Source organism: Xiphias gladius, chromosome 24 (genome assembly GCF_016859285.1).
Source record: "Xiphias gladius isolate SHS-SW01 ecotype Sanya breed wild chromosome 24, ASM1685928v1, whole genome shotgun sequence".
Classification (NCBI taxonomy): domain Eukaryota; kingdom Metazoa; phylum Chordata; class Actinopteri; order Istiophoriformes; family Xiphiidae; genus Xiphias; species Xiphias gladius.
This window is the reverse complement of record NC_053423.1, coordinates 11,193,450-11,219,271: the sequence shown is the minus strand read 5'-3', so window position 1 is coordinate 11,219,271 and position 25,822 is coordinate 11,193,450. Positions and strand designations below refer to the sequence as shown.

General features: G+C 40.7%; 1 protein-coding gene across 2 annotated transcripts; it reads left to right on the top strand.

Moving 5' to 3' along the window:
- The first annotated feature begins 525 nt into the window (after window positions 1–525).
- Window positions 526–25,822, top strand: snx13 (sorting nexin 13). 2 transcript variants are annotated; one of them, XM_040121600.1, is made up of 25 exons: window positions 526–662; window positions 11,261–11,373; window positions 11,509–11,611; window positions 11,797–11,886; window positions 14,224–14,345; window positions 14,478–14,596; window positions 14,830–14,934; window positions 15,068–15,156; window positions 15,420–15,503; window positions 15,801–15,939; window positions 16,093–16,181; window positions 16,457–16,556; window positions 17,193–17,386; window positions 17,626–17,733; window positions 17,969–18,139; window positions 18,265–18,334; window positions 19,024–19,166; window positions 19,305–19,412; window positions 19,513–19,623; window positions 20,306–20,467; window positions 20,590–20,661; window positions 20,751–20,896; window positions 21,546–21,614; window positions 21,698–21,810; window positions 22,665–25,822. In XM_040121600.1, the coding sequence occupies exons 1-25, from the start codon at window positions 651–653 to the stop codon at window positions 22,898–22,900; spliced, it is 2,868 nt and encodes a 955-aa protein (XP_039977534.1). In that variant the 5' UTR covers window positions 526–650; the 3' UTR covers window positions 22,901–25,822. The 2 variants fall into 2 exon arrangements, with proteins under 2 accessions (XP_039977534.1, XP_039977533.1); XM_040121599.1 differs by having other exon boundaries at window positions 19,024–19,172.

The following is a 25,822-nucleotide window of genomic DNA, read 5'->3' as shown; positions in this document are numbered from 1 at the left end:
CCCAAGAGCTGAGCCCAGAAAAGCCCCCTTTGTCATTTGGTGTTGAGACGAGCTGCCCCCTCTCAAACACAGTCTGACCCGTGTTCAGTTATGTAATCCCACATTTTAATGACATCTCAAAATTCAAAACATTCCTAATATTTATTATTTGTTATATAAAAAATAACCCTAAGAGAAAGGGTATATCTTGCTGCCCAATATATATCATTTTAGTGTTGTTTTTTTTGTCCTTTTCCTTTTTGTGCACTTCCTTAAATTATATTTTGATGCTCTCGCAGTGTTTTTTGAAACTTTCATGCCAATAAAGCATCTTTGAATTTGAATTTATATATTTTTAATTTAAGTAAACCTTGTCTGAGCAAAAGAAGTCAGAATTTTTGGTGAATATTATTGTATATAGGTCAGTCGATTATCAATGCATTTGTGTCTGTCAATCAGCCACGGGTGTGTTTCTGCGTCACTGCTTCCCAGCCAATCACACGGCGACGTCCAGGAACGGGGCACCCAAGACGTAAACCTGGCAAACATGGCGACACTCCGAAGAGAGTACGGAGATTGGAAATACGACCGTTTTTAACCGAGAAAATAACCTCCTCTTCGCATGTTACAATGTGGTGGGGTTAACCAAAGCACGCACAGCCTTTTATACGATGTTTGCAGAGGTAAGTTGGCGCCGGTGAAATTGACGGCTGTATCGTTACAGTAGTTTGTTTTCCAGTTGTAGACATGGCTAGTTAGCTTGTAGCAGCTAGCGCCTTAGCGTTAGCCCCGCAGGTAAACACAGCCTGACAGGGGAGAGGACAGCACATAGCCGCGGTGTTTTCAGAAAGCCCGTCTTCTATAAGTGGCAGTTAGCCCGGGATTACACGGTTAACGCTAAGTTAATTCGATGAGCTGAGGATATCCGCACTGTCAACACCATGCTGGAATTAGCTCGACACAGGCAATGTCGGTAGTATGCGTTTAGATTATGAGTAACGTCCCTAAAAAACGAATTTCTGCATCACAACAAACACAGGTGAGCTGGGCGTTAGCTGTTTGCACGGCTGGTGGGGCTAAAACCTAATGTTAAAGGCAACAGAAAGTTATCTGTTTAATATCTGCAAGGTTGATTAACAGTACAGTTGTGGGCTGCTGGTTTCCCAACAGTTTTCCTTTTAGTTAGCTAGCGTCCACATTCCTAACAAGCATGTTGAGCAGTGGCGGCTAATTGTGCCGATTTGGAATGTTGTGGCATCTCCTCTCCTTCAACTTTAATTTAAGGGAAACACTGTGACGTTTAGCACACAGCTGTCCGATGAAGATGTTTACAGTGGCATTTAGTAGCCAGGCTGTCAGTCAGAATAGCTCCCTTCTCCTGTCAGACACAAACAACTGGCCTAACACAGGCCTGTCCTGAAATATTAATAGGGTATCTTGAGTCCATTGTTGCTGGTCAGAGGTTGTAGAGATTAGCCTTGGCTTTGTGATCATTCGTGACAAGCCGTTTTTAGTGTGACTTGCGATGACATTGTAGTTTTGCTACAGTTCTCACGTGATGCAGTTTCTCAGTGCACACTGGTTTCCTGGGTTTAAATAGATAGACTGGCCATGACATCTGCTGACAAGGAAACAGACTACAGTGTCCATCTCACCTGAGCGGCAGGTGACCTGACCACATCTTGGCACCTCTCCAGCAGCTTAATACAGGTTTAGCCTCGGTAATGAGGGTTCAGCTACCACTGCACTATTCTGCATGTCTGACAGGAAGTACTGATTTCTGTGTAAAGTGCAGTCAGGTGTTAAACTTCAGCTAGACAGTAGCTTTTTTAAAAATGTTGCTCTTTGTTAACGTTTAGTCTGAAGTGAATGATGGGCTTGTGTTGGGCTATCCTGTGATGATTTTTTTGAATTTACGTCATCTTTTTAGTGTCATCTTTGTTATGAATTTCAGATGTAAGGTAAGGTCAGATGTAGATGTAGCTTTAAGGGGCCCTTTCATCAACACCACTCTCGTCGTCGTCGTCGTCGTCGTCGTCATCATCCCAGATCTTACACACGACTGCTATTGCCTCTCAGTTAATAATAAGCCTACCCTCTGCTTGAACTCCTAGATTTTATCTTAAACTTTGATGATCATTATGTTTCATTTAGTCAGTTATTTGCCTTCTGCTAGTATTTGCATTTTTGTGTCATTTGATTTTTTTAAATGCATATTTGCAAAGTAAGTTATAGCTCAACTGTTGCTCTTGTGCTTTGTAGTTTTGTTGCTCATTGGATTGTATGATCACGTTTAGTTGTAGACGTTGGCGTGAACTTTTTTTTCCTTGTCTGGCTGTGATTTACTCCTGTGAGTGAATGGAGTACCCACATAGCGTGATGAATACGCATTTTTTTACACTGAGTTGGTTTGTTGTAGGGAGATGTGAGTGCATTGTGTGTTCAACCATGAGCACAAAAAGTTATCTCAGTGCTTTTCACACTTGGCTAAATCTCATTAAGGTGTCTTAATCAAAGCTTGATAGATATTAAGGCCAGCATGCCTTCACATCAGGCCTGCTTGCCATCTAGTACACCTCTCCCTCCCTCATTCTGTCAATAGAGGTGTGTGCACTATCAAACATGATGATACCTCTCAAGAATTAAGCCCCATTCACACCTGTGTCTGGTATCCAGGTATATCCACAATTAGTCTAGGTCATGCTGAGACACAGAATTCAGTTTACTTTTGTTATCATAATTAGACTTGTGTCACTGGTTTTGATTTGATTTTGCTTGATTTTATTTATCAGTTTTATTTGTCATTTGACTTTAAACTGGTACAGCTGCTAAAGTAACATTAATAAATAAATACATTAGGGGCAGCACATGTGATGCAAACGCCTACTGTTGAGAAGGTTAGGGTTCAATTCCCAGTAGTTGCGCCTCCTGCTTGGTTGTATGTTCCAGTTGGTGGTATGTTGCTGGCTCCAGGAGGGTTTATACACCCTCCTGGAGCCGCTTCTCACTAGAAGGTGACAAGAAGTAGCTGGGGACTATATATCAGAGGAAGCATGTGGCTGACTTCACCCTTCCCAGGGTAACAGTGTATTTAACACGTTAAGACTGCAGCTCAAGACTGCTGTCCATACCAAACTGGACAAAAAAATAAAGGAGCAAATACTTCTCGAACATACAGCTAGGAAAAGATGGCTAACTGGCACCTCACCTTGGCCACAGACTTTGTTTGGAGGGCATATGTGCCACAGCTTCGTGAGAAATTCATATGAAAAAACAACATTAAGTTTCGTAGTAAACTGTTGGGCTTTCACAAACTGCCAGAAAAGCCTCAGTGCTCCTTGGCGTAGATTGAAGAGATTAACACCATTCTTCAAAAAGGTGTTCAGTCATTTTCTGTCTAGGTGATGGTGGTGTAGAGCATCTAATACATCAGCCCAAGGCATCTATGTTTCTCCACCCATTCATTCAGATTTTTTTTTTAATATGGCACCCATACTACATCTGTTCACATGTATGTATCTGTGACCACCTCAGAAAGTCTAGTACTTCTTGTGCAGTCACACCTCCTTTTAGTTACTGCTGTCCCCCTGTGATCAGATCATCCAGGATGCATCATAGTGCAAAGTGTGAGCAGGGCCAAAGATTACAATCTTCTTAAGGTGTTGATATAAAAATTTTTCCATTTTTACTCACTGAAATTTTTGTCCCAATGTACACCTACTGTAAATGAATGTTAGTGCGAAGCATGTGTATATACTCATACATACTCCACTTGTTAGATTTTCTTATCTGTGGAAAATGAAGTACTCTGCTGGTCAAACACTTTAGCTTTACTGTGATTACAAGAGAAGAGCAGTTTACCCAGTTCTCACAGGTTTTTTTTTTTTTTTTTAGGTTAGAAGTGCTGGATTCATCGTAGGATTGTTGAAGAGTGGATCATTGTGGCCTTGTCTGTTTGCTCTCCTGCTGCACTTGTTACCTTACTTAATGTTAATGTAGTTGAGCTAATGATGGCTGAAGACTTGTTTGGTAGGGGATTGCACAACATAGGTTTTGATTTAGCAAGCAGCTAGATTTTTCCAGTCTCTGCTCTACTGACTGTCGTTTGTCATTGTGGGCTGTCAGTAAAGACAGTGGAAGGCTGACCGCCTTCAGATGACACAATAGGTTAGACATGCTGGTAAGTAGGATTTCAGCCAACTAGGATAAAAGACAGCTTACCAGAGCAAAATCTTCAGCAGTAAAATTGGATGCGGCTTATTACTGTGGTATCACAAAGTATTACTTTTATAAATATAAACACAAGGGTAATCCCAACACCAATGGTCAAACACCGCATTTGGACCCTGATGTTACTCCCAATTGACTGACAGATCTTTTGATGCACAGACTGACCAGCCAAGGAGAACTAAACTTTATAATGCTTTCTCAAAGTGTGAGATTTGTTTACATAGATTTGAATGATAATCCACTATTATCATAACCCTGACAAACTTTACCTATTGCAGTTTTACTATACCTTTTTAATTGCACAGCTTCAGTTTACATACTACTTTCATTCTAGAGATTTCTTCCCAAGGTTAATATGGCTGTTCTTTCTATCATGGTCATTCTGGTGGATTAGGACATTATGATCAGTCAAGCCCACTTACTTTCTCTGTCTCAGGCATTAACCATGGATCTCCCACAGGAGAGGTTTAATGGGCTGAGTTAACTTCTCGCCTAGTGACCCCACTATTCAGAGTTGCAGCTAAGCACTTGTGCATGGGTCACAAAAATAGAAATATTTACACCTCAGCTCACACGTGTTTCTGGATATGCATAGTGTGTAGTTGTGCCTAGATTTGTTTTTAAGTTGCGCCAGGAAATCTGGGAAATGATAATCTCCAAGACACTGATAAGAGGCTGTGTGCGCATGTCTGAATGTGCGTGGAGTCAAGGACATCTGACAGTAGAATGCACCTCAAAAACCTTGCCTCTCTTTATGGTAGTGCTTTTACACATTTAGATTATGTACAGTTCAAGTTGAATGGTATTGCTACCGTGATCTAAAACTAGATCTAGGATTTACGGTAATATAAAGTTGAGAAAAAGTTAAGTAATACAGATTTCTGTCTGTATGAGGTTATTTTAGTTTTGCAGTCAAGTCAAATGAACAGTGACTATTTCTCTACTTGATCCTTGGCCATTATAATAACACAACCAATTTATTTTTTATCATAGATCCTCTTACAACTGGGGCTGGGTGATGATTTGAATTAATTAAGTACATTTAAGTGTATGTTTTTGAGCAATGTCTAAAATGTCTGGATAAAACAATCAGGATTCAGTCTTGTGAGTGAGCCACAGAGTCATCTTATGTATCTCTGTTTAGCAAACAATGCCAAGGTCACATCAGTAACACAAACTGTTTTATGAAGACATGTGCATGTGCAGTCTACCAACCAGCCTCCAAAACTAGTGAAATTTTAATGATGCACAAGTTTTATTGCTCATTTATGCTAAGATCTTGTTTTAATTTGTGTTGTCCAAAATAGGGATGAGTGGCACACTCATCCCTATTTTGGATCAAATGTCGAATGAAAGACTTTACTTATGTTTCAGTCTGCATGTGCACACAGTATTGTTTAGAGACTGTAAGTACTGTTATGTTCATGTTTATATGCATCTGTTCAGTTTGGGTTACGTAAGGAATTGCCTAGATGTGTAGATGTGGCTTTGGGCTTTGGTGTTAATCACTTGTACAGATGGTTCATGTTTAAAACCCTGTGTAAGCTGTAATGACTCAAGAGTGTTGGTTATCATCTCTCCTACAGAGCCAAGCCTCCACAGCCTCATCGCCTCATCACACATTCCTACTGATAGCTTTCACAGTCACTGCTGCTGCTCACTGGCACCATTGACGTCAGACAAGACTTAAATTTCCCATTTGAACTACATTCAAATACTTTCTTAGGGAATGATTGCATTGAGTATGATGGATTCAGAAACGAGTTCTTTACATTATCCCTCTTGCATTTGCTCATAGAAGAATGCAAATAACCTAAAAAGGAAATTGTTTAAATAAAAGCTGTTTTTGAACTGCATTATTTACTGAAACTGATACAGGAATTTGCCTACCTAACCTGGGTATCAAAAGATAAACTACCCCAGCCCTTGTATTTACAAAACTACTTGGAAGAAAACACTGCTTGCAATTAGTTCCGACAAGCACAAACCTAGCCCACATGCACTGAATCAGGCTGGAAGTCATTCAAAATGTAAAACTAATTTAGCCAGTGTTGAGAGATGTATTTGGCAGTGTGTTTGTGGATCTGGCTTACCAAGTTCTTTGTTGTCAACTAGAGAGGTTTAGCGAGTAGTTGCTGCTCATGTTCATACAGACAGTTGTGAGACTTTGTTATCACACTGTTATCTTGAGTGTATATAATAGTCACCTGTTAGCCTGTAGCTTAGGCCTTGTGGTAATGACTGCAGTGGGCTTCTGAAAGCTTCTGGACCTTGTCAACAGTGGAATAGCTGCCCTCTCTGTGATTACCGTGTGGGTGAAAGTTAAACAGAGTAGACGTGTTTCTAAAGGTCAAACTGTTCATTGAGGTTCACATGAAAGTCAGTACCTAGAGTATAATTTGGTTTTCTTGTAAATGTCGACAACATTGGGGCTGATAACTGTGTTATAGTTGCTTTGGAAGTATCAAGACATTACCATTCAATTAAGATAGTCAAATTTTGTGGCAGGTTGTAAAATGTCCCATGAATAGCATTCCTTTGTATCTCTATCACTCGTAGCTCAACTGTGATAGTAGTCATCCTCTTTGGCCAGTCCTATTCTCTTGAAGACGGGGTAGTCTAGCCAGTTTGGACACATTCTGCAGCCCGGACACCAGTATGTACACATGTACTCGAGACATTTGATTATTGTCAAGCGTTTTGCAATAACTTTCTTAAACTCTGTAAGAAACCCGTAAGAAATTCTTTAATTATTGTAAGAGGAGAAGCTTGGTTAACACAGCTAAATCTCTGGTGGCTGACCTGATCTTGGCAATGTAGTTTATATGTTTAACAGGGTCGTAAGAAGAGTACTTTTGCGTGAGAAATATTTATGACAGGGAAAGTTGAGAAATCATCACAGAGTGATGAAAGCAAACATTAGCAGTGCTTACTTTTATCCAAACTGATTAAATTGTAAGCTTGAAATTGAAATGAATAAGTCTAGGCAAGCTGGTTTCTGCAGTAAAGAAAAAAATGTTTGCTCCCTTACTATGCTGTTAGCCCAGATGATTCAACGAAAAAGAAATGTCTGCAATGTCTTACATAACTGATACAATTAAATACATCAGCCTAGGTTCAAAGTATGGGAGGGTGTAGGGGAGAGAACTGATTACTCGCATACATGTAAATATGGGGTTTTAGAGTAACTGGGTTATTGCAGCGCATCAACATGTTCTAATATTTTCTGCCCTAACCTGATTTCTCCTATAACCAGGTTTGTAAAGAAGTGACTGTCTGCTACGCGTCATATTTTCCAAGTCGTGCTCATAGATGCTGTTGTTCTGTGATGACACATATGTTTAAAACCAGTTCTGCTGTCTTGTCTCAGCCTACACTCTGACACTCTCACTGTAAATGGCTGTGGCTTTACAGTGAGTAAATAAAGTCAGGGTCAATAGGCCTTACTGACAGTTATCAGCATCAGGTTTTAATTTTTCCAGAGTGCTGCATCATCAGTGTTCCATAGCTGGTGTGGTGATAAGAGATGTCACAAGCGGATCTGCACCATCTGAACCGGAACCAGTCAAAGTCAATTTTTAATCGACTGTTAATAGCTTTATGAAGCTTTGATCTGATAGACATCCTTTGTTTATTGTACCCTATCATACTCTGGGTACACCGTGGATCAGCACAAACAATAGTAGCCAGTTTGAATGGCGCTATCCACACTGACAGGGACTGTCAGCAAGCAAAGCTATCTGAGCAACAACATCTAATATGAGACTACAGCAGCTAATGTCAGAAAAAATATATATGCACATACTGTATTGATTAAAAAGGTTAAGCACAAAGGGTTCTTTTTTTTTTTTTTGGACGATATCAGACTTTTCTTTGTAGTATTTTTCTTACATTATGTTTAGTTTATTACAGAGTTCAGGAAAATGATTTTCCTTTGCATTCAAGTTGAAGTAATGAAACTGTAAGATATCAGGAATGCATATACTTTAGAGGTGAAATACTATATGTGTATTAGATTTCATGACACGATGCATCCCTAGTATCCAGATGTCAAGAAACCTGTGCAATGCTGTAGCATTTTCAGCCCGCCCACTGCCGTATTTTGAGCAGCTGGTATCCAAACCACCAATCTTTTTGGTGCTGACACTTGTTATCAGCAGATACTCCATATTAAATGACCCAGATTGTGAGAGGAAACACAAGAAAACTTCATCAGGACACCGTAGTTATGAGGCGTGCATGTGCGCTTTGGCAGCCGTTCGGCCGTCCCTCTAGATTTTCATGAGATGTCTAAAGTTGATCTTAACAAAAACTATTGTACTGAGTTCAATGAAATGTAGTTCCTATATCTAATCATGCATTAATAATTAGAATTATTAAATTTGTGATTACATCCTTTGTAATCTGTGGTAGCCTTATGCAACAACCTGTTTCAGTGTTCTTTTCTCAGAATGTTTCTGAGGTATTTTCTGATAGGTAAAATTGTAAGATGCATTTAACCAGCTTTACAAAATTTCTGTTAAATCGACCATATTCCTTAACAGTGGTTTTCTTAGTGCGGATTCTCAATAGCCTGCCTGTGTGCAGTGGTCATGCTATACATAGTAAGTTGGCTGGTCCATGTTTCCGACACGTTTGGCAGCCAGTCTAATGTGTGTCATCGGATTGTCCATAGCTGGCTGTGGCAGAGAGAACAATGTGTCAGTGTCCTGTGGAAGCTCTCTCTGTCCCATCTGACTGCATCAGTGGAGCTGCTTATCTAAGGAACTTTAGTGTGAATGTAGGGCAGGCGAAGATCATCGCTGCTGATCATCAGGATGTCTGTCAGTGACTCTGCCGTGATGGATCCATGGCTAGAGTGTTAGCGATATACAGATTGTGACTCTGTGAGTTTTTCACTTAAGTACATTTACTCAAGTACTGTAGTTAAATACTATTTTGAGTTACATGTACTTTACTTGAGTATTTCCAATTTATGCTACTTTAAACTTCCACTCCACTACATTTCAGAGAGAAATGTTGTACTTCTTTAATCCACTGCATTAATTTGACTCCTTTAGTTACTTTTAAGATGAAGATTTTACACAATGGATAATATAACAGGCTTTTAAAATACAACATGTTTTTAAAGATGAAACCGATGGTTTCCAACCTCTTTGGCTTCTGCGGTCTTATAAAAAGCAGTGTGGAGTTGTTACCAGCTCCACCAAAAAGTGATTTTTTTTTTTTTTTCTCCCCCTCTAAACCTCCCGAATGGTTTCAGTTAAATACATGTTCAAATGATCCAATATCCCACCAAAAATCAAAGAATAGAGAAAAAATCCAAAAACTGAAAACAGATTTGTGTAACAATCAGAGGGATGCAACCAGTACTTTCAATTTAGTACTTTAACTACATTTTGCTGCTAATACTTATGTACTTTTACTTAAGTAGGATTTCTTCAAGCAGGACTTTTACTTGTAATGGAGTATTTTTACATTTCTGTATTGGTACTTTTTTTTTTGAGTAAAGGATCTAAATACTTCTTTCACCATTGCCATTATGTAGATAATTGCATGTTTCACATTACCTCACGACACTGCATATAGTATATTTTAATACTTTGCCAAGCTTTTGCAGGGCCTGGTTTCATTTGTCTAGTTTGCCCTAGAGTTATTTAGACCAATACTATTATAAAGAATTGGGAGTTTAAAAATCTGTTAAAGATAAATCGGCTGATAGTAACTAATTTTTAACATAACATAAACAAACATCCTTGATACAGATTCCTTGGATTTGGATGCCCACAGAGTTGAGGACCCAGGTGATTTGGGCAGGAGGTTGACGTATTTAGTAGGGAGACCATCCTTTTTCTGGAGTGTGAGGATTCAGTCTCCCATGCATCCAGTCATGCCTTAGTGTAAATCTCTTTGTAAATACCCTGCTTTTAATATCATGGGTAAACATGACCTAAGAAACTGCAATCGAACAGTGAAGTTTATCTTATCCTATATGATGTGAAAGAATCAGCAGTCGGTTAAATCCCTCAGGCTGCATTGAGCTGACCTGAGTGTGTATTAGCTCTGCTGTTTGTGCCAGGGCTACTTACACAGTGACAGTAGCTTCAGCCTGACAGCCTGGCCTTGCTTTCCCTGACTGACATGTGGAGTGGCTAAAAGTAACAGTTAAGTTTTCTGGTGTTTTACCATTGCAGTAATCACATCCGCAGCATCGGCACAGTATGGGACTGAAAATAGAACTACTAGAGTAACTTATGTGGAAAAACTGTGACAGAGAGGTGCTAGCTGGAAACAAGAGTTTGGTTTCCTGCACTGGCAATAACAGGAAAACCATAGGATGTGACTCATGATTATACACACACACACTCACAGTCCTTACCTTATACTCTCTAACAATACAACACACCAAAGTGTTTGTCTTTTTAAATAATCTTTTCCTGTGCCAACTTTTCTGCATAAAGTGTATAACAGTGTTTTTTCTGCTCTGCGATGTCACTGTACAGTACAATTAGTGCTGCTGATTTATTGTTATTTTTCCTTCACAATGGAGTGAGCAGTTGAGCCCGAACAATTTTATGTGGGCAATTTATGATGGGGCTGGGAGAAAAGATTGAGCCATTTTTAGATGGTACTTAAAAAGCCAAATTTTGATGATACAAATTACACGTTTATTCACATATATAACCAAAGAGTTTGAATCAAAAAAGAGATACAGGGCTGTTTCTGCATGCAGTAAAGTACAGTAAAGTACAACAACGTAACAACAGTTAGAAACAGTGCTAATGTAAACAAATCTTAATCAGTGCCTTAAAACATGAATGATGTAAATTTATTTGGTGTCTGGGTTGCAAATTAAAAGACTTTTTTGACAGTGAGAGAAGATATAAATGCCTTGATGAGACATTAGGCAGGAAGCTTTTCTTCTGACCAACTTAAATGATCTTCAGACTAATTCAAATAGATACATATTTACATATAAGTCTCTGCTGATTAAAGTATAAACATTAACAGGGAGTATTCAGCCTGTGTTTTGTGTTTGTGTGTGTTTCAGGCCAGTCTGTCCATCTGGGGATGGGGGGGTCTTGGAGTCGTGCTGTTCCTCGTCACCTTTGGACCCTTTGCCATATTCTACCTGGCCTTTTATATCTTCTGCTTCATTGGAGGGTGAGCTTTAAGACCTCTAAACCATACATCATGTCTCTTTATAAGCCTGCACTTTCACATTAATCACAGAAGCCAATGTACAGGAGCCTGATGGATCAGTTTTTAACTGCTCTTGCTTTCACTTCTGTTTTCCAGGGGCTTTGCGGTCACTCTGCTCTATGGCAAGATCAACTCCGAGAAGCACCTGGAAAAATGCGAACATTCTTACTTGCCAACCACACAGATTGGTATACTGAAGGTAAAAGCATGCTAAAACACACACACATTTGGACCTCAACTACGCAAACAAACTAATTAGTTGTTAATCATGTGTCTTTGTTGATGAAGTCAACCTGCCAGTTACCATGCAGATCATCAAGGTTTTTACTGTTTAGATTGCTCACATTTCACTACATCTCTCATTGTTCTGTATTTCTTTTTCAGACATTGGATGAGATGAAGCTGGAGATGAAGCCTATAAAGATTGACAGGAGACTGACTGGCTCCAGCTTCATAGATGAACCACTACAACAGGTGTGTGTATGTGTGTGTGTGTGTGTGTGTGTGTGTGCATGTCTTTGTGTCATGTAGTGGGACTTCCTGTATATTTGACACCTGTGTCAAAGCTTCACTAGCATCATCATTGCACCTATGCAAGTAAAAATAGTGACACACATTATTATTATCGAGTTTGATAACATGATATTAGAAAAGGTGTCACACGTGACAAGTGATCTCTGTTAATAATGTATTTTATGCATTCTTTATGCCCCTTTTCAAACTGAATAATTGGTTGGATGTGGATAACTTTGAATTTATGATATAAAATATAAATTACAGTTACATGTACTAGTGTTATGAACTGTACATGATTGACTGTAAAAGAAAACCTTTCCTCTTATTCTGGAATGCTGACTGTCGACTTCGCTCAGCTATCAGAGTAGCAGAGTGAAGTGGAGATAGAGCAGTAGAGTAATTGGCCAGAAAAAAGCATTGCACAGACGGTACTGAGACAACAGCAAAGGAGAGAAGCTAAAACAATTTAACACGATTATGATTCGGTGACACATATCAACACTCCAGACTTTTTGAACTTTGTCCCACTTGGGTCACTGCCTGGCCCCTCTGCTGGCCTGGGTCAGCATTTAAATGGCCTCAGGCCATAAAGTCATCATCACTGTCAAACACTGCATGACCTCATAAAGCCTCTGCGGCTTTCTTTCACAGGAAGTTTGTTCCTTGTGTTTTGTGTGTCATTACATTAGTCTGGACCAGGATGTCTGTTAGCTTGTTTTTTTTCTGGCAAAACATGCATTTACCGAACAAATGATAATTTTGTCCTCCAAAACTCTAGAAAAATATGACAAATAACTAAATTAAGTACTAGCTTAATTGAATGATAAAAGGTGCTGACTGAACAAATTGCTGGCACACACTTAACACGAGCATTTCTTGTTCTTGACAGAATGAATCTCACTTCTGCTCCCGTATTAGTATTAGGTCACCATGCTATTGACACATCATCTTTACACATTATTTTTTTGGGTGTTTTCTATTGTGTCTCCTTATTCCTTTTTTATTTCTTATTTTTGAAATAAATATCATCACTTTCTGTCTAGACACTGAGCAAGCAGATTTTCTTTCTTTCAAAATAATAAGTACTGGACCACACAATGACTTAAGGGTCCACAATAAAGTTATTTTTCCTTCATATATGTATTCTAGATTACTTAAATCATGTAAGCAGATAATGCTGTACTAATGTGCGCTTCTCAAGTCTTACCAGATGTACTGACAGAAGAAAAAACTTGACAGAAAGTGGAAGTGAAAGTTTCTTTACTGTTGCACTGCCACACTACCACTGTTGCACCATCATGTGGCGTAAGCTAAAAAAAATGCATGGCTAAATGTATTTTCAGTAAGCATGGCTGAAATGAAACTGCGAATCTGATGGTGATTTACTCAGTTTAACACATTTGTAAAAAGATCCTGTAAATGATGGTTGGGTTGCCTGTCGGCATTAGCGACATGGGACATGAGCTTAGTGGCTTTTGTCTGGTGGTCACAGTTTGTCTTTTCACCCTATCCTGTGGTTACAACATTTCTAGTTGAAAACAAGCTTTTAGCATGTTGTCCTCAGTAAAGCAGCGTGGTTGGCAGAGTTAAGTGCAGATTCAGCAGTTTGAGACGGTCAGATGACACCAACTGCTCTACTGTGGTGTCGCTGTTCTCCCTTCCTCCCTGGGAATGCACACTAATCATTTCAGCAGCATGTGAACCTCGAGATCTTGCACAGCTTAATGTGACACAATGCAAACCTATGTCATGCTGTCTGAAAGAAATTGGTGGTCTTGATTTCTCTTGCACATTCTCTTAGTCTTTTTTTCTCAGATGCATTTAGATAAAAAAAAATATCTATACCATGACTTGGATAACTGAGAATCTTCATAGACTTAGATTTAAAAAAAAAAAACTTTTCGTGACCAAATGTTCCCTCCCTCTGCAATTCATACAGAAGCAGCGGATACTGACAGTTACCTTGATTCCTGTGTTGGCTTGATTTAATCATAAAACCCAGCTGCAATCTATATTAATATTTAACAGACTACAGCTAAATGAGTGATTTACCCAGGAATCTGTACACTGGGTGTTTGTGCTAGACATTGAAAATCAACAGATTTAATTTTCTTTAAAAGAAGAGTTATTTACTCATCTCACACTCAACTGTGGTGTAGCATTTAATTAACTCTTCCCTCACTCAACTTTTCATCCCCCTCAGTCTGGCTCCTATGTTTTTTACATGCAAATTTCTTTCTCTTTTTTGCTTTCTTTCTCTCTCCTCTTCCTCCATATTTCTCTCTCTCTCTGTAGGTGATCCAGTTTGCTCTGAGAGACTATATCCAATACTGGTACTACACTCTGAGCGAGGATGAGTCTTTCTTATTGGAGATCAGACAGACCCTGCAGAATGCCCTCGTCCAGTTCTCCACACGGTACAAGACAAGCACACAATTCCTCTCAATTACATGTGATTTCTTAACATTTTCTGCCTTGATATTTAAAATTTAGTACAAAAAAATTGCTCTGTACTCATTAGCTTTGTGTGTGTGTGTTTGTGTGTCAAGGTCCAAAGAGGTGGACTGGCAGCCTTACTTCACGACTCGCCTGGTGGATGACTTTGCCACCCATTTACGTGTCTTTAGAAAAGCACAGGATCGCCTCGCTGACAGAGAGGACAAGCAAAGTACACATACACATTCCTGGTTGCTTTCACACCCACTGTAGTCATTAGTATGTTTGGCATGCCTCCTGAGTTGTCTTAAACAGTGATTGTCATTGTGTAGTTTGCAGCTTAATCAGATAATTTGTGATCTTTTGATGGACTACACAATAAGATTTAATCACAATTGTGGTGCAGAAAAATAGTTCCATAGAGCTTATAGGAGAAAATGACAATGAAGAGTTGTGTCTGAACAGGAGACATAACGGAGGAGCTGGTGGACTCGTTCTTCGAGGCTGAGGTGGAGATGGAAAGGAAGATTTGTCGAGACGTAGTGTGCACTTCACACAAAGATGAAGAAGGTAAACACACGTCTGCAATCTCCCTCGTTTTACATTGTAACCCGTCACGCGGAACCCAATCGTGTCTGATTTTATAGCAAGTAAAAACGAATCGTAAGCTGTGTCTGTGTGTGCGGGTTTGTGTGCGTGTCAGGTTTCCTTCGGGACTTGTGTGAGCTGCTTCTGTATCTGTTACTACCTCCTGGAGATTTCCACAACAAGAACATGAGATACTTCCTAAGGGTGAGTGCACATATGGTACACAAACACAAAATCTCCCTCTCACGTACATGGTATACTGAACAACCTCAACATGTGTCACTTCATTGATCTGCTTGACAAAATGAGGCACAGTATGTCATACAGCCTGTGTTGTTATTTCATCACCGTTGAGCCACTGGCCAAATGCTGCCACTTTGGCAGTCAGCCATGAGACTCTCCTTGGCATGTTTGTAGTATAAATTACTATGACTGTGCCTAGAAATGCACTGTGATATTTTTTTTAGGAGGTGCTTGCGCGTGGTGTGCTGCTTCCTCTGATCAACCAGCTGAGCGACCCGGACTACATCAACCAGTTTGTCATCTGGATGGTGAGATTTGACAGTCACACCCATCCATACCTTCTATCTGTCAGCTGATTTTTAGCTGGGGTTTTTTTTGTGTGTGTGTAAATAATTTTAAAACTGTCCAAGAAACCATCCAGGAAGCAAATAAAATAGGACAGACATATTTGGCAGTGTTATCTGTGTTGTCGACTGTAAATGTAATCTGTGGGTGTGGGTGTGGGTGTGGGTGTGGTGTGTGTATGTGTTTGCGTGTGCGTGTGCGTGTGCGTGTGCGTGTGCGTGTGTGTGTGTGTGTGTGTGTGTGTGTGTGTGTGTGTGTAGATACGGGACACGAGCTGTAACTATGAAGCCTTCATGAACATCCTGAAGCTGACAGACAAGCCTGCTGAGCTGGAGGCTGTCAAGGACAAGGTGCTGGAGGAGCTGCAGTACCTCCGCTCCCTGGATACAGCTGGAGATGGTGGGCACTCGCTGACACACATGCACACACACACACACACTCATATGCAAGCATTTAGTCATGTGAGGCACAAAGGACAGCTGAAAAATTGGCAAAATAAATGCACTGCATTCTTCTCCTCCTCTGATGTCTTTTTGTTTCTTCTTCCTTTAGACATCAATGTGATCAAGAACCAGATTAACAGTCTTCTGTTTGTGAAGAAGGTGTGTGAGACCAGGATCCAGAGGTTGCAGTCTGGCAAGGTGAGAAACTACAGCACAGCCTTTATAGTGCTTACACTGGAGGACCCAAAAAAACGTGCATTACTAAAATTAATTTTAGTGTAATCAATTTTGATTGTTGCTTATTTATATATATTAGCATGATTGTCAAACAGTGCCTGCAAAGGTATCAGCTACATTTGCTCGAGGTCACTTTGTTTGTGAAGTTTTTTTCTTTTGGAGTCGGCTAGACTGAGAATACAGTGTTCTCTGTTGTGTGTGTACCAGACTTTTCTTCTCCTGTCTGTGTTGTGTAGGAGGTGGATGCCTTGAAGCTGGCAGCCAACTTTGGCAAGCTGTGTGTTATCCCTCTGGATCACATCCTCGTCCACAACATAGCCCTGCAGTTCTTCATGGGTAATTCTGAAAATGCATCATCATATATACCACGGATGCCAAACTTCATCCCAAGACATTAATCCTGAGCATTTCTGTTAATCATCTTCATACAGTAATCCATAACTTACTCAGTTTCTCTACAATTTATAACTCCAACCTGTCTTGTTAGGCATGTTCATATTCAGTCCCACATAACCTCGTCAGAGATTTTAAAAGGTCACTCCACTTTACAGATCAGATTACAATAGGTGTGTGTGTGTGTGTGTGTGTGTGTGTGTGTGTGTGTGTGTGTGTGTGTGTGTGTGTGTGTGTGCGTGTGTGCGTGTGCGTGCGCGCACTTGCAAACTAGGAGTTAAGCCAAATTGCGTAGGTTCTGGAGTGGAAAATGAGCCCTAGCCAACAACCTAAACATTCTGGCTGGTTCTGTCATTTTATCATTTATGCTGCTAGGACATTTTTTTTGTGATAGAATGAGTTTAGATCACCAAAATTCCAAAAGTGAAAGCAATTTAGGGTAAATTGACTGAGCGAAAGTTACATTTAGTCATTCGAGTGGCACAGTAATCCAAAGTATTTGTGTAATATATATTACAAACTGTAACAACAGACAGAGAGACACCTTTAGGACCAACTGTTGCATGTCTGTGGATCTAGACTTCATGCAGGCTGCAGGGGCCCAGGCGGAGCTGTTTTTCTGGCTCACTGTGGAGGGCTACAGGGTGACGGCACAACAGCAGCTGGAGGCCATGCAGGTCTGGCAGAAAGACGGTAAGAAGCAGCCCAGCGCCACCAAGGGGTTGCTGAAGGCCGCTGCACTGGGTGTCTACGAGCAATACCTCTCCGACAAGGTAGGAGGCATGTTAAGATCACAGGTCAAAAGTCATTTTAGCCATGAAGGAGATAAGCACTGAAGCAAAATGTTTTGGTCCCTCAGAAGTTCAACTCTTTATACTTACTTCCTGTGGTTACATGGTAAATTAATTACAAATGTGCCTGCTTTGAATTCCTCCTTCCCCCAGCCTGTGTACCTCAATACTGCAAGAATCTATCTGCTGACCTCAGTCTGCTATTGATTCTCCTCTAACAGGCGTCTCCCAGGGTGCAAGTGGACGAGGTGTCAGTGACAAAACTGGGGGAGAAGCTGCAGAAAGTTGATGATCCCACACCAGAGATATTTGATGAAATCCAGAGAAAGGTACAAAATGTTTTCAGCAGTGTTAACTCTGTATATGTTTAAGTTTTATGAACCATGGTAATACTTTGAGGAATTTTATTTACGCTATTTTCATAGATTTTAGTGCCTGTGAACTGTTTTTTAACAGAGATACAATTTTTTCTTATTTCCATGTAGTTGTTTTTTTCAAATGTTCTGCCTCATTTCTTGTGTTTTGCACCTGCTAACAAACTGTCTCACACACATTTTACCACAGGTGTATGACATGATGCTACGTGATGAGCGCTACTACCCCTCCTTCAAGCAGAGCCCTCTCTACGTCCGCATGCTAGCAGAGCTGGACATGTTGAAAGAGCCGAGCTACCGGGGTTCTGATGACGGCGATGGAGAATCTTTTAACGGCTCTCCCACAGGAAGCATAAATCTAGTAAGTCGTCTTCATTTCCCGTTTGCAGGTCTTAGAAAAATCCTGACGTGGAGGCACCACTTGCGATTTTTTTGGAGGTCAACTTCCCACTGTTATTTTTGATAACTTTTTTCTTGTGATTTCAGTCTTTGGATGACTTGTCCAACTCCTGCCATGATGAATCTATGCACCTACATGCCTTCATCTCCGACACAGGTACAGACACACACACACACACACACACACACACACACACACACACACACACACACACACACAAAGTACCCTCCTTTTTTGAAAATTTTTTTAAAGTGACAATCTTAAATGAAGGGTTATGAATAAAAATTTTAAGGGTTTGTGTTAGATTTTGGCAACTTGTGTATGCATGTCAGGTTTAAAAACATTTCTTTTGACTTTCACTTGGTTTGAGATTTGGGTTTTGTAACTGCTTATGTCTAGAGGGTTTAAATTATCATGCACACTGGGTATATGTCCCTACCAGCTCCTCCCTGCATGTTTTTTTTTCTTTCAACTTTTCACCTCCTAGCTCCATTTATCTGCATGTGTCTACTGTGTCACTTTCATCCTGTTCCAGTATTCTTTCTTTCATTCCATCACCTTCACTGTTTTTCTGTTCTTCCTCTTTCCTTCCTCCTCCTCCCTCCCTTACCTTTCCTGTCATTCTGTCACATTTTCCTCCCTTTCATTACATCACCACACCCTCTGCTCTGCATTGTATCTTTTGCTTGCTCTTCTTCCCCCCCACTTTGCACTTGCACATACTTTTCTTTCCTTTCGCTTCTTTCTTCTGCTTTCATCCACCCCTTCATCCTCCACTCCCTTGGTGTATGTATTGCCGCGTGGAGTAGCTGATGCTTGTCTCCCCGGCTTCTGGGGTGCTGCAGGGGTTTGCAACGACCACGGTAAGACCTACGCGCTGTACGCCATCACTGTGTTCAGACGCAACCAGGACGGAAGTGAGGACTGCTGGAAGACCTACCGCCGCTACTCGGACTTCCACGACTTCCATATGAGGATCACTGAACAGGTGTTTGTGAGTTGGGATGTTTGTGTAGCAGTTGTCCAGAAGCCAGCAACATTACTATCCCAGAAGAAAGTTAAGGTGTTATAGCAACATACGCATGCATATGTTTTTCTCCTTCTGATTGTATATATTTCGTTTTAGTTTGAGAACCTGGCGTCGATCCTCAAGCTGCCAGGAAAAAAGACGTTCAACAACATGGACAGAGACTTCTTGGAGAAGAGAAAAAAAGACCTCAATGCTTACCTACAGGTAACGCTAATACCGCTAATATATTAGATAAAATGTTTTATTGTCTTAAATTATTTTGTAGTATAACTACAAAAACTAACTTTATGTGTGTGTGTTCCAGTTGCTGATGAACCCAGAGATGGTGAAGGCCTGCCCAACTCTGATTCCTTATGTCTATGATTTCCTAGAAAACAAGGCCTACAGCAAGGGCAAAGGAGAGTTTGCACGAAAGGTCACTTAATGTTTTTTTTAAAAATGAGCATTTCAGTGTCATTTATTCACTACTGGCAAATAAATGACACTTTGCACTAACTGCAAAATGCTGTGTAATGTTTAAGTTAAGATACTTTCATCTGTAGCGCATATTTAATGTGTAGCTAGACTTAGAATTCTATACATGTCGTTGACCTTTAACACTTTTAAAACAACTGTGTGCTGGAGACCTCCAGTAAGCAGATTTTCTATTGCTAACTGTTATACTTGCACTAAGCGGTGTAGTTCTGTAGGCACGAGTATTGATATTCAGTCAATGAATTCAAGCCAAACCGTTTTTTTATGGTTGTTGCGTCACATCTTTATTGTGGGGTATGATAAAATATTAAAACGAGCACCTTATTGGAGATGCTCTCTCTTCCATGCTACTGAGAAATATTGGCATTTTACTTTCATGTCTTGACTTCCACATTAAGTAAAACGCAAATAAATGATAATTCACTGTGATGTGGCTGGATACCAACAGTAATGAGGTGAAACAATAACAAATATCATTTTAGCCTCTCTGCCATGTTTGTCAAACATGTTAAAAGTTACAGATCTCAGCTTTAAACTTTAATTCAGCAGTTATTTGGTATACTGAGAACCGAGGAATGTAACTGGTTTCATCAATTATATTTTTCCCCTTATGTCCCCATCAGATAGACACATTTGTAAATCCTTTGAGGAGCTCCATGAGGAACATGTCCAATGCGGTGAAAGCCCTGCCAGACAGTCTGGCTGAAGGGATGACCAAGGTGTCGGACAACATGGGCCGCATGTCAGAGAGACTGGGCCAGGACATCAAACAGTCCATATTGAAGGTAACACCATCAAATACTGCAAGTATTTTGCATCTTACCAAACCTTCCACTTTTGCTCATTGCTCTGACATGTTAGTTTATCCAACCTCTGACCATCTAGTGTCTCTCCTTTGCTCTCCTAGGTGCCTCCACTCCTCCCCAAGTCTGACATTGACCCTGAGCACTGTCGAGTCTCCGCCCAGCTTGATGACAATGTGAGTCAGTCAGTCGGTTCGGTCGCTAGGTGTTTATTTCTTTTATCATGTTTTTGGTAAAATCCTAGATGCGTGTCTTGTGTGTCCAGGTGGACGATAACATCCCACTGAGGGTAATGCTGTTGCTGATGGACGAAGTGTTTGACCTCAAGGAGAAAAACCAGTGGCTGCGCAGGAACATTAAGAACCTACTGCAGCAGCTCATCAGAGCCACGTATGGAGACACCATCAACAGGTCAGAGAGACACAAAGTGAAAAATCCAGTTTAAAGACCGTGGCAAACTATTGCCACATGTACAGCAGGCTAAAAATGTTTGCTCTATGTATAAAACATAGTTATAGATAGTTTATGTAGTTAACTATAAATGTGTTTCTACACCCATCAAAAGATATATTCTATTCATCATCTCATATTCATCTCAAACATGTAAATAGTCTTGCACATTTGGTTAAAGAATGGTTGTTCGTTTTTGACTGTAGATCTGAAGTCAAAGTAATTTAATCGGGAGGACTTTAGATATTTATATTGTGGACAAAAACAATTACTCATGCTTTTTACATAACTGATACCACGATCTACATCCAATTTCTGGTGAGTTAAGATCTGTTGGTGATGTGAAAGGGGATGACTGGGTTTGTTAAATATTCAAACCAATATACAGTATTTCAGAAAAACATTACCTATGATGCACTGTGTATATTTTGTACAGAACCAGTTCCACCTAAGCAAACAGCAAAACAGGATTAAAGTTCTCAGATCATAGAATATGTGCACATACTTAAACTAAACACAAGTAAATACATGTTGACAGTTTCAGGAAATGAAAAAGCACTGAATTCATTTCACACAGACCACAACCTGATCATCTTTTTTGTCTCTGTAGGAAAATCGTTGATCATGTAGACTACTTGACGTCACCAGAGCAGGTGGCAGACTATGTCAAGAAGTTCAGGTAACAGCTCCTCTTTTCTTTCAAATAAATCTGATTGGTCAGAGGAGTTAGGGGTGACTCTGAGTGGCTTCGTCCTCACACAGGGATTCCTACTGGCCCAACGGTATACTGGCTGAGACACCGCCCCGTCGGGACAAGAGCATCCGCATGAGGACACGAGTAGCTGCCAAGACCAGCCTGCTGGGTATCATGCCAGGTGAAACACACACACACACACACACACACTTTATCTAGGCATCCCCCAGCCCCATTTGGTACTTACTCCCCATCCCTTAGCCCTTCTCTCTTGTACAACCAAAACAAACTATTATTAAATACACAGCATAAAATCTCACCGTAAGCTTTTGAGTGGGTTCACTGCTGCCCCTTGTGGCCAATAGGAGGAAGAATGCCTGCTATGACTGATGTTTTCTGCTCTCCAGTCTTGGGGGGCAGTAATGAGCCCATTACAGCTTGTTACTGTAGAATAAGGCGAAGAAGACAGAACAATGGAAGACTTACTTGAACAAGTATCAGAAGTGTTTTCAGAGAGAGAAAAGACTTCAAGGGTGAAGACTGACTTGGTGATTTCGCAAACACACATTTGGTTCATTTTTACACCTCTGATAAAGGTCAGCACACAGCTGCTTCCCTACGCTTTTTTAGGGAAGGCATCCAGGACTGTCAGATAACAGGAGTTCAGCCTCTGTTAACAGATATCTAGAGGCGTGTAGCGGAGCCTAAAAGGACAGGAAAGGCTTGTCATATTTCTGTTTTTAGAAGTGTTGGACTATAAAGTCTGTATGGCAGTATACAAATTTGTCTAGCAACTTTCTTCCCTCTGTCCTTTTACACCTTTGATTTTGTAAAAGTTTTGCTGTTATGCTCGCCTCACTTTCCTCACATTCCATGCTTCATTCTTGCCCTAATGCCACACCAAAGTGGTAACTGAGTGACCGTAAGAGCTCCTCTGGTGTCGCTGGCGTGAGCTCGGGGCAAAAATGAACACATAAGGAAAAGGTTAACCTTTTTCACCACTGACTTCTCCACGATATTTCTCTTCCTGCCCAGATGAGCTGAAGCACATCATTGGAGCGGACACCACGAGAAAGGGCATCCTGCGTGTCTTTGACATGTTTCAGTACCAACCCATGAACCGTCGGCTAGTTTACGTTTTCCTGGAGGGCTTCCTGGAGACAATGTTCCCCCAGTACAAATTCCCTGAGCTCTTTGTCAAGCTGCACTCCCGCTCGCCGCGCATCCACAGATACAGCCAGAAACTCAAATCCTCCTCTCTAAAGAGGTGACAGGAAAGGACAGAATCAACAGGACCAACTAGTCACACACAGACCTGAGAGCTAACAGTAAGAGCGGGGGGGGGGGCTTGACGTGAATGTTGGGGTATGTGTGTGCGTGATTTCTGCCCTTCCACTTCCCTCACACACACTTTTTAGTGAAAACACTCCAATTATCCAGCTGATTATTTCTGTCAAAACAGAACTGAAGGATGAACAGCACACACTCTGCCCTCCTCTCACTCTGTGATACACACATGCGCAAGACTAAACATGGCATTATTTTCTTTTAGTTTCTATATTTCCCCCCTCCTTTTTGGACGTTTTAGTTGTGTTTAGCTTGATCCTGGGCCAGTCTGTGCTGCTTTCATGTGGTCCAGAGAGCAAGAGCACAGATACCGTATTGTTTTTAAAGTGCAGGAGTAGATAGCATAGACCCACACCTTGCCTTACCTTCCCGCTTCTGTCTTTTGGCCAGCTCGGTCTGCGATCTCTGAACCGGCCCCTAAGCTGTAGTCAAAATTACCCTCATGCTGTAGACATTTGATCTGCAAAAGCTGCACACTTGTAAACATGCAACAATATTTTGTTTTCATAGCAACCAAATATGTCAATAGCACTGGGTTAAAGAGGCGCTGTTTTTAAAATGTGACTGAACAAATATGGGTTGAAAGGGTGATTTTTATTTCATCTTTTCCAGCCTCAATGCTTTTCTTGAAACATTATGATACTGTTTGTTCTTGGGTTTTTTTTTGCTTTCCAAAGTGTTACATCATCTGTGCCGCCCACGATCCTCAAAGAATAGGCCACATCCCCTTTAATGCTACTTTTTATAACCTGTGACGACCAAAGCTCATGGTGTTCATACGTTTGTGTGTGTGTGTGTGTGTGTGTGTACTGGTTTGATGTTGGGATACTCTGAACATTACTGTGCTTCATATCGATAATCGTGAAGAAAGAGAACGCGATCTTGACCTTTACTGACCAAAACGGTGAAGCAGTGAGGACATACGAAGTGTGCTATGGTTATGGGAAGCTCAGCTCTGGCTGTCCAAGTGAACTATCAAAGAATGTACTCTCTGGTCTAGTCTTTATTTGGCTCGTGTAGAATTTGGTGTGTATGTGTGTGTGCGTGCGTGCGTGCGTGTGTTTAGCACGAAGATGCAACCCTCTTCAGTCAGAAACTGTGCCAGTGTGAGCTAGTGAACCAGCCTTAAAACTACATACAGTATATACTGACCAAGAGACGCACGCTAGAGGTAGCTCTCCTTCACACGACTGAACGTTACAAGGAAATCAACATAGCGATATGGAGATATATCCCTAATCACTTTTATTCAGAAAAATGTCTTTAATTTTGTGCAATATTTTTTTTTTCTTTAATGCATGTGCATTTTGAATCATTGTATACTTAAGAGTAACTCATATTGTTTTAAGAGTAGAGAACATGAAAGAGGTTTCCCCAGAAATGTCTTCTTATCCCAACAACTTTACATTCCGTTGTTGTAAAAGTACAATGTTTATTTTACAGACTTGTTTTATAAGTCTGTTTTTTTTTTGTTTTGTTTTGGGTGTGTGGGGGGTGTTTTCCACTTATCCCTTGCCCACTCATGCAGCATCTGTGTTTCGGGTCTCAATTGGGCGGTGTTTGGGGGCGTTCTGTCACAGCCCGATTATTAGCTCATTGGGCTATAGCTAGCTCAGAGGCAGCCTCAAACACCTGCTTCTTTTTAACTCATAAGTGGCGTTTTATGCATTCAAGCCTGTTCTGTTGAGTGTGAACAGAACTTTGTTATGAATCGACATTTGTAGGGACCGCCCCCCCAAATCAACCCCACCCCCTGACCAATAGACTCACAGGAGAGCTGCGTCCTGTGACCAGTGCAATCACCGCTAATGAGCACTTACCGTAGCAACTGTGGGAGGGCCTCTCCCATTGGCTGGACGGAGCCCCATTCTGCAGCAGTCATTGGATGGAACTCCCTCGTCTGCTGTGATTTGCTTACACTGAGCAGCCGTGGTGGACTCTGATTGGCTGAGTAGGAGGACATGAACTGGAGCCTCTCTTACTGGGAGGTGAATATTTTGTCCCCATGGTGGAGGAGATGTCACCTTTAACTTTCTGCACACCTCTCCATACAGGAAGGCTTGTTGTTGTTTTTTTGTTTTTTAACCCCAGTATATATGAATCTATTATAATGAAAATTGTGCATATCTGTGTACAGTATGTGTTAATAGTGTGCCTAAATGTACTGTCAACTCTATTTTCATATTTTTCTTTAACCTAAAAAAAAAAGTCAATCAGAATGTCATGATCATTTTACGCGACTGAAAATGATTTTAGGGTGTTTTTTTGCATCATGCTTATCAAACTCTCCCTTGTGAGCAGTTGTGCTCAGATCAGTATAACACTAATAAAAGTTAACTCAAACTAACTGACCCAGAGTGTGTATGCTGTCTTCAGTGTTTTTGCAGGTGTTGTGGAGTATGTAGCCACTGTATTTGTTCATAAAAACACTGCTAATATGACTGAAGTTTCTCCTGCAACTAAAGTAACAACAGAAACATAAAAGGCAGCGTCCGGTGCATAATGCCCCGATATGACACTGGGCTTTAACTAAAAACATTATCTCCGTGCTTCCTGCTACAGTATCGACAATGACACATTTTCTCGTTTTTCCTCCGTATCAACAGTACAGACACAGCTTCTAAATACAGAGCCAAAATAACAAAACATACCGGTCCACAAATGTTCAGATAGTCCTTCTTGTCCTTACCTTCCACTACAGTATCTAGCTTATGTATGGCTACCTTTTGCACTGACAAATATTTATCATTCAACATCAAAAATACATTTGTTTAAAAGCACTAATACCAGTGAAAAGCTGCACTGCTTTAATTTTCTTCTTTTTTGGTGTGTGTTTATCTTAGATG

Bases quoted from the DNA above. Each gene is read 5' to 3' on its own strand.
- snx13 (XM_040121599.1), top strand. The intron at 18,140-18,264 runs GTAAGTCGTCTT...TTGTGATTTCAG, and splicing joins CCACAGGAAGCATAAATCTA to TCTTTGGATGACTTGTCCAA. The intron at 19,173-19,304 runs GTGAGTTGGGAT...ATTTCGTTTTAG, and splicing joins GGATCACTGAACAGGTGTTT to TTTGAGAACCTGGCGTCGAT.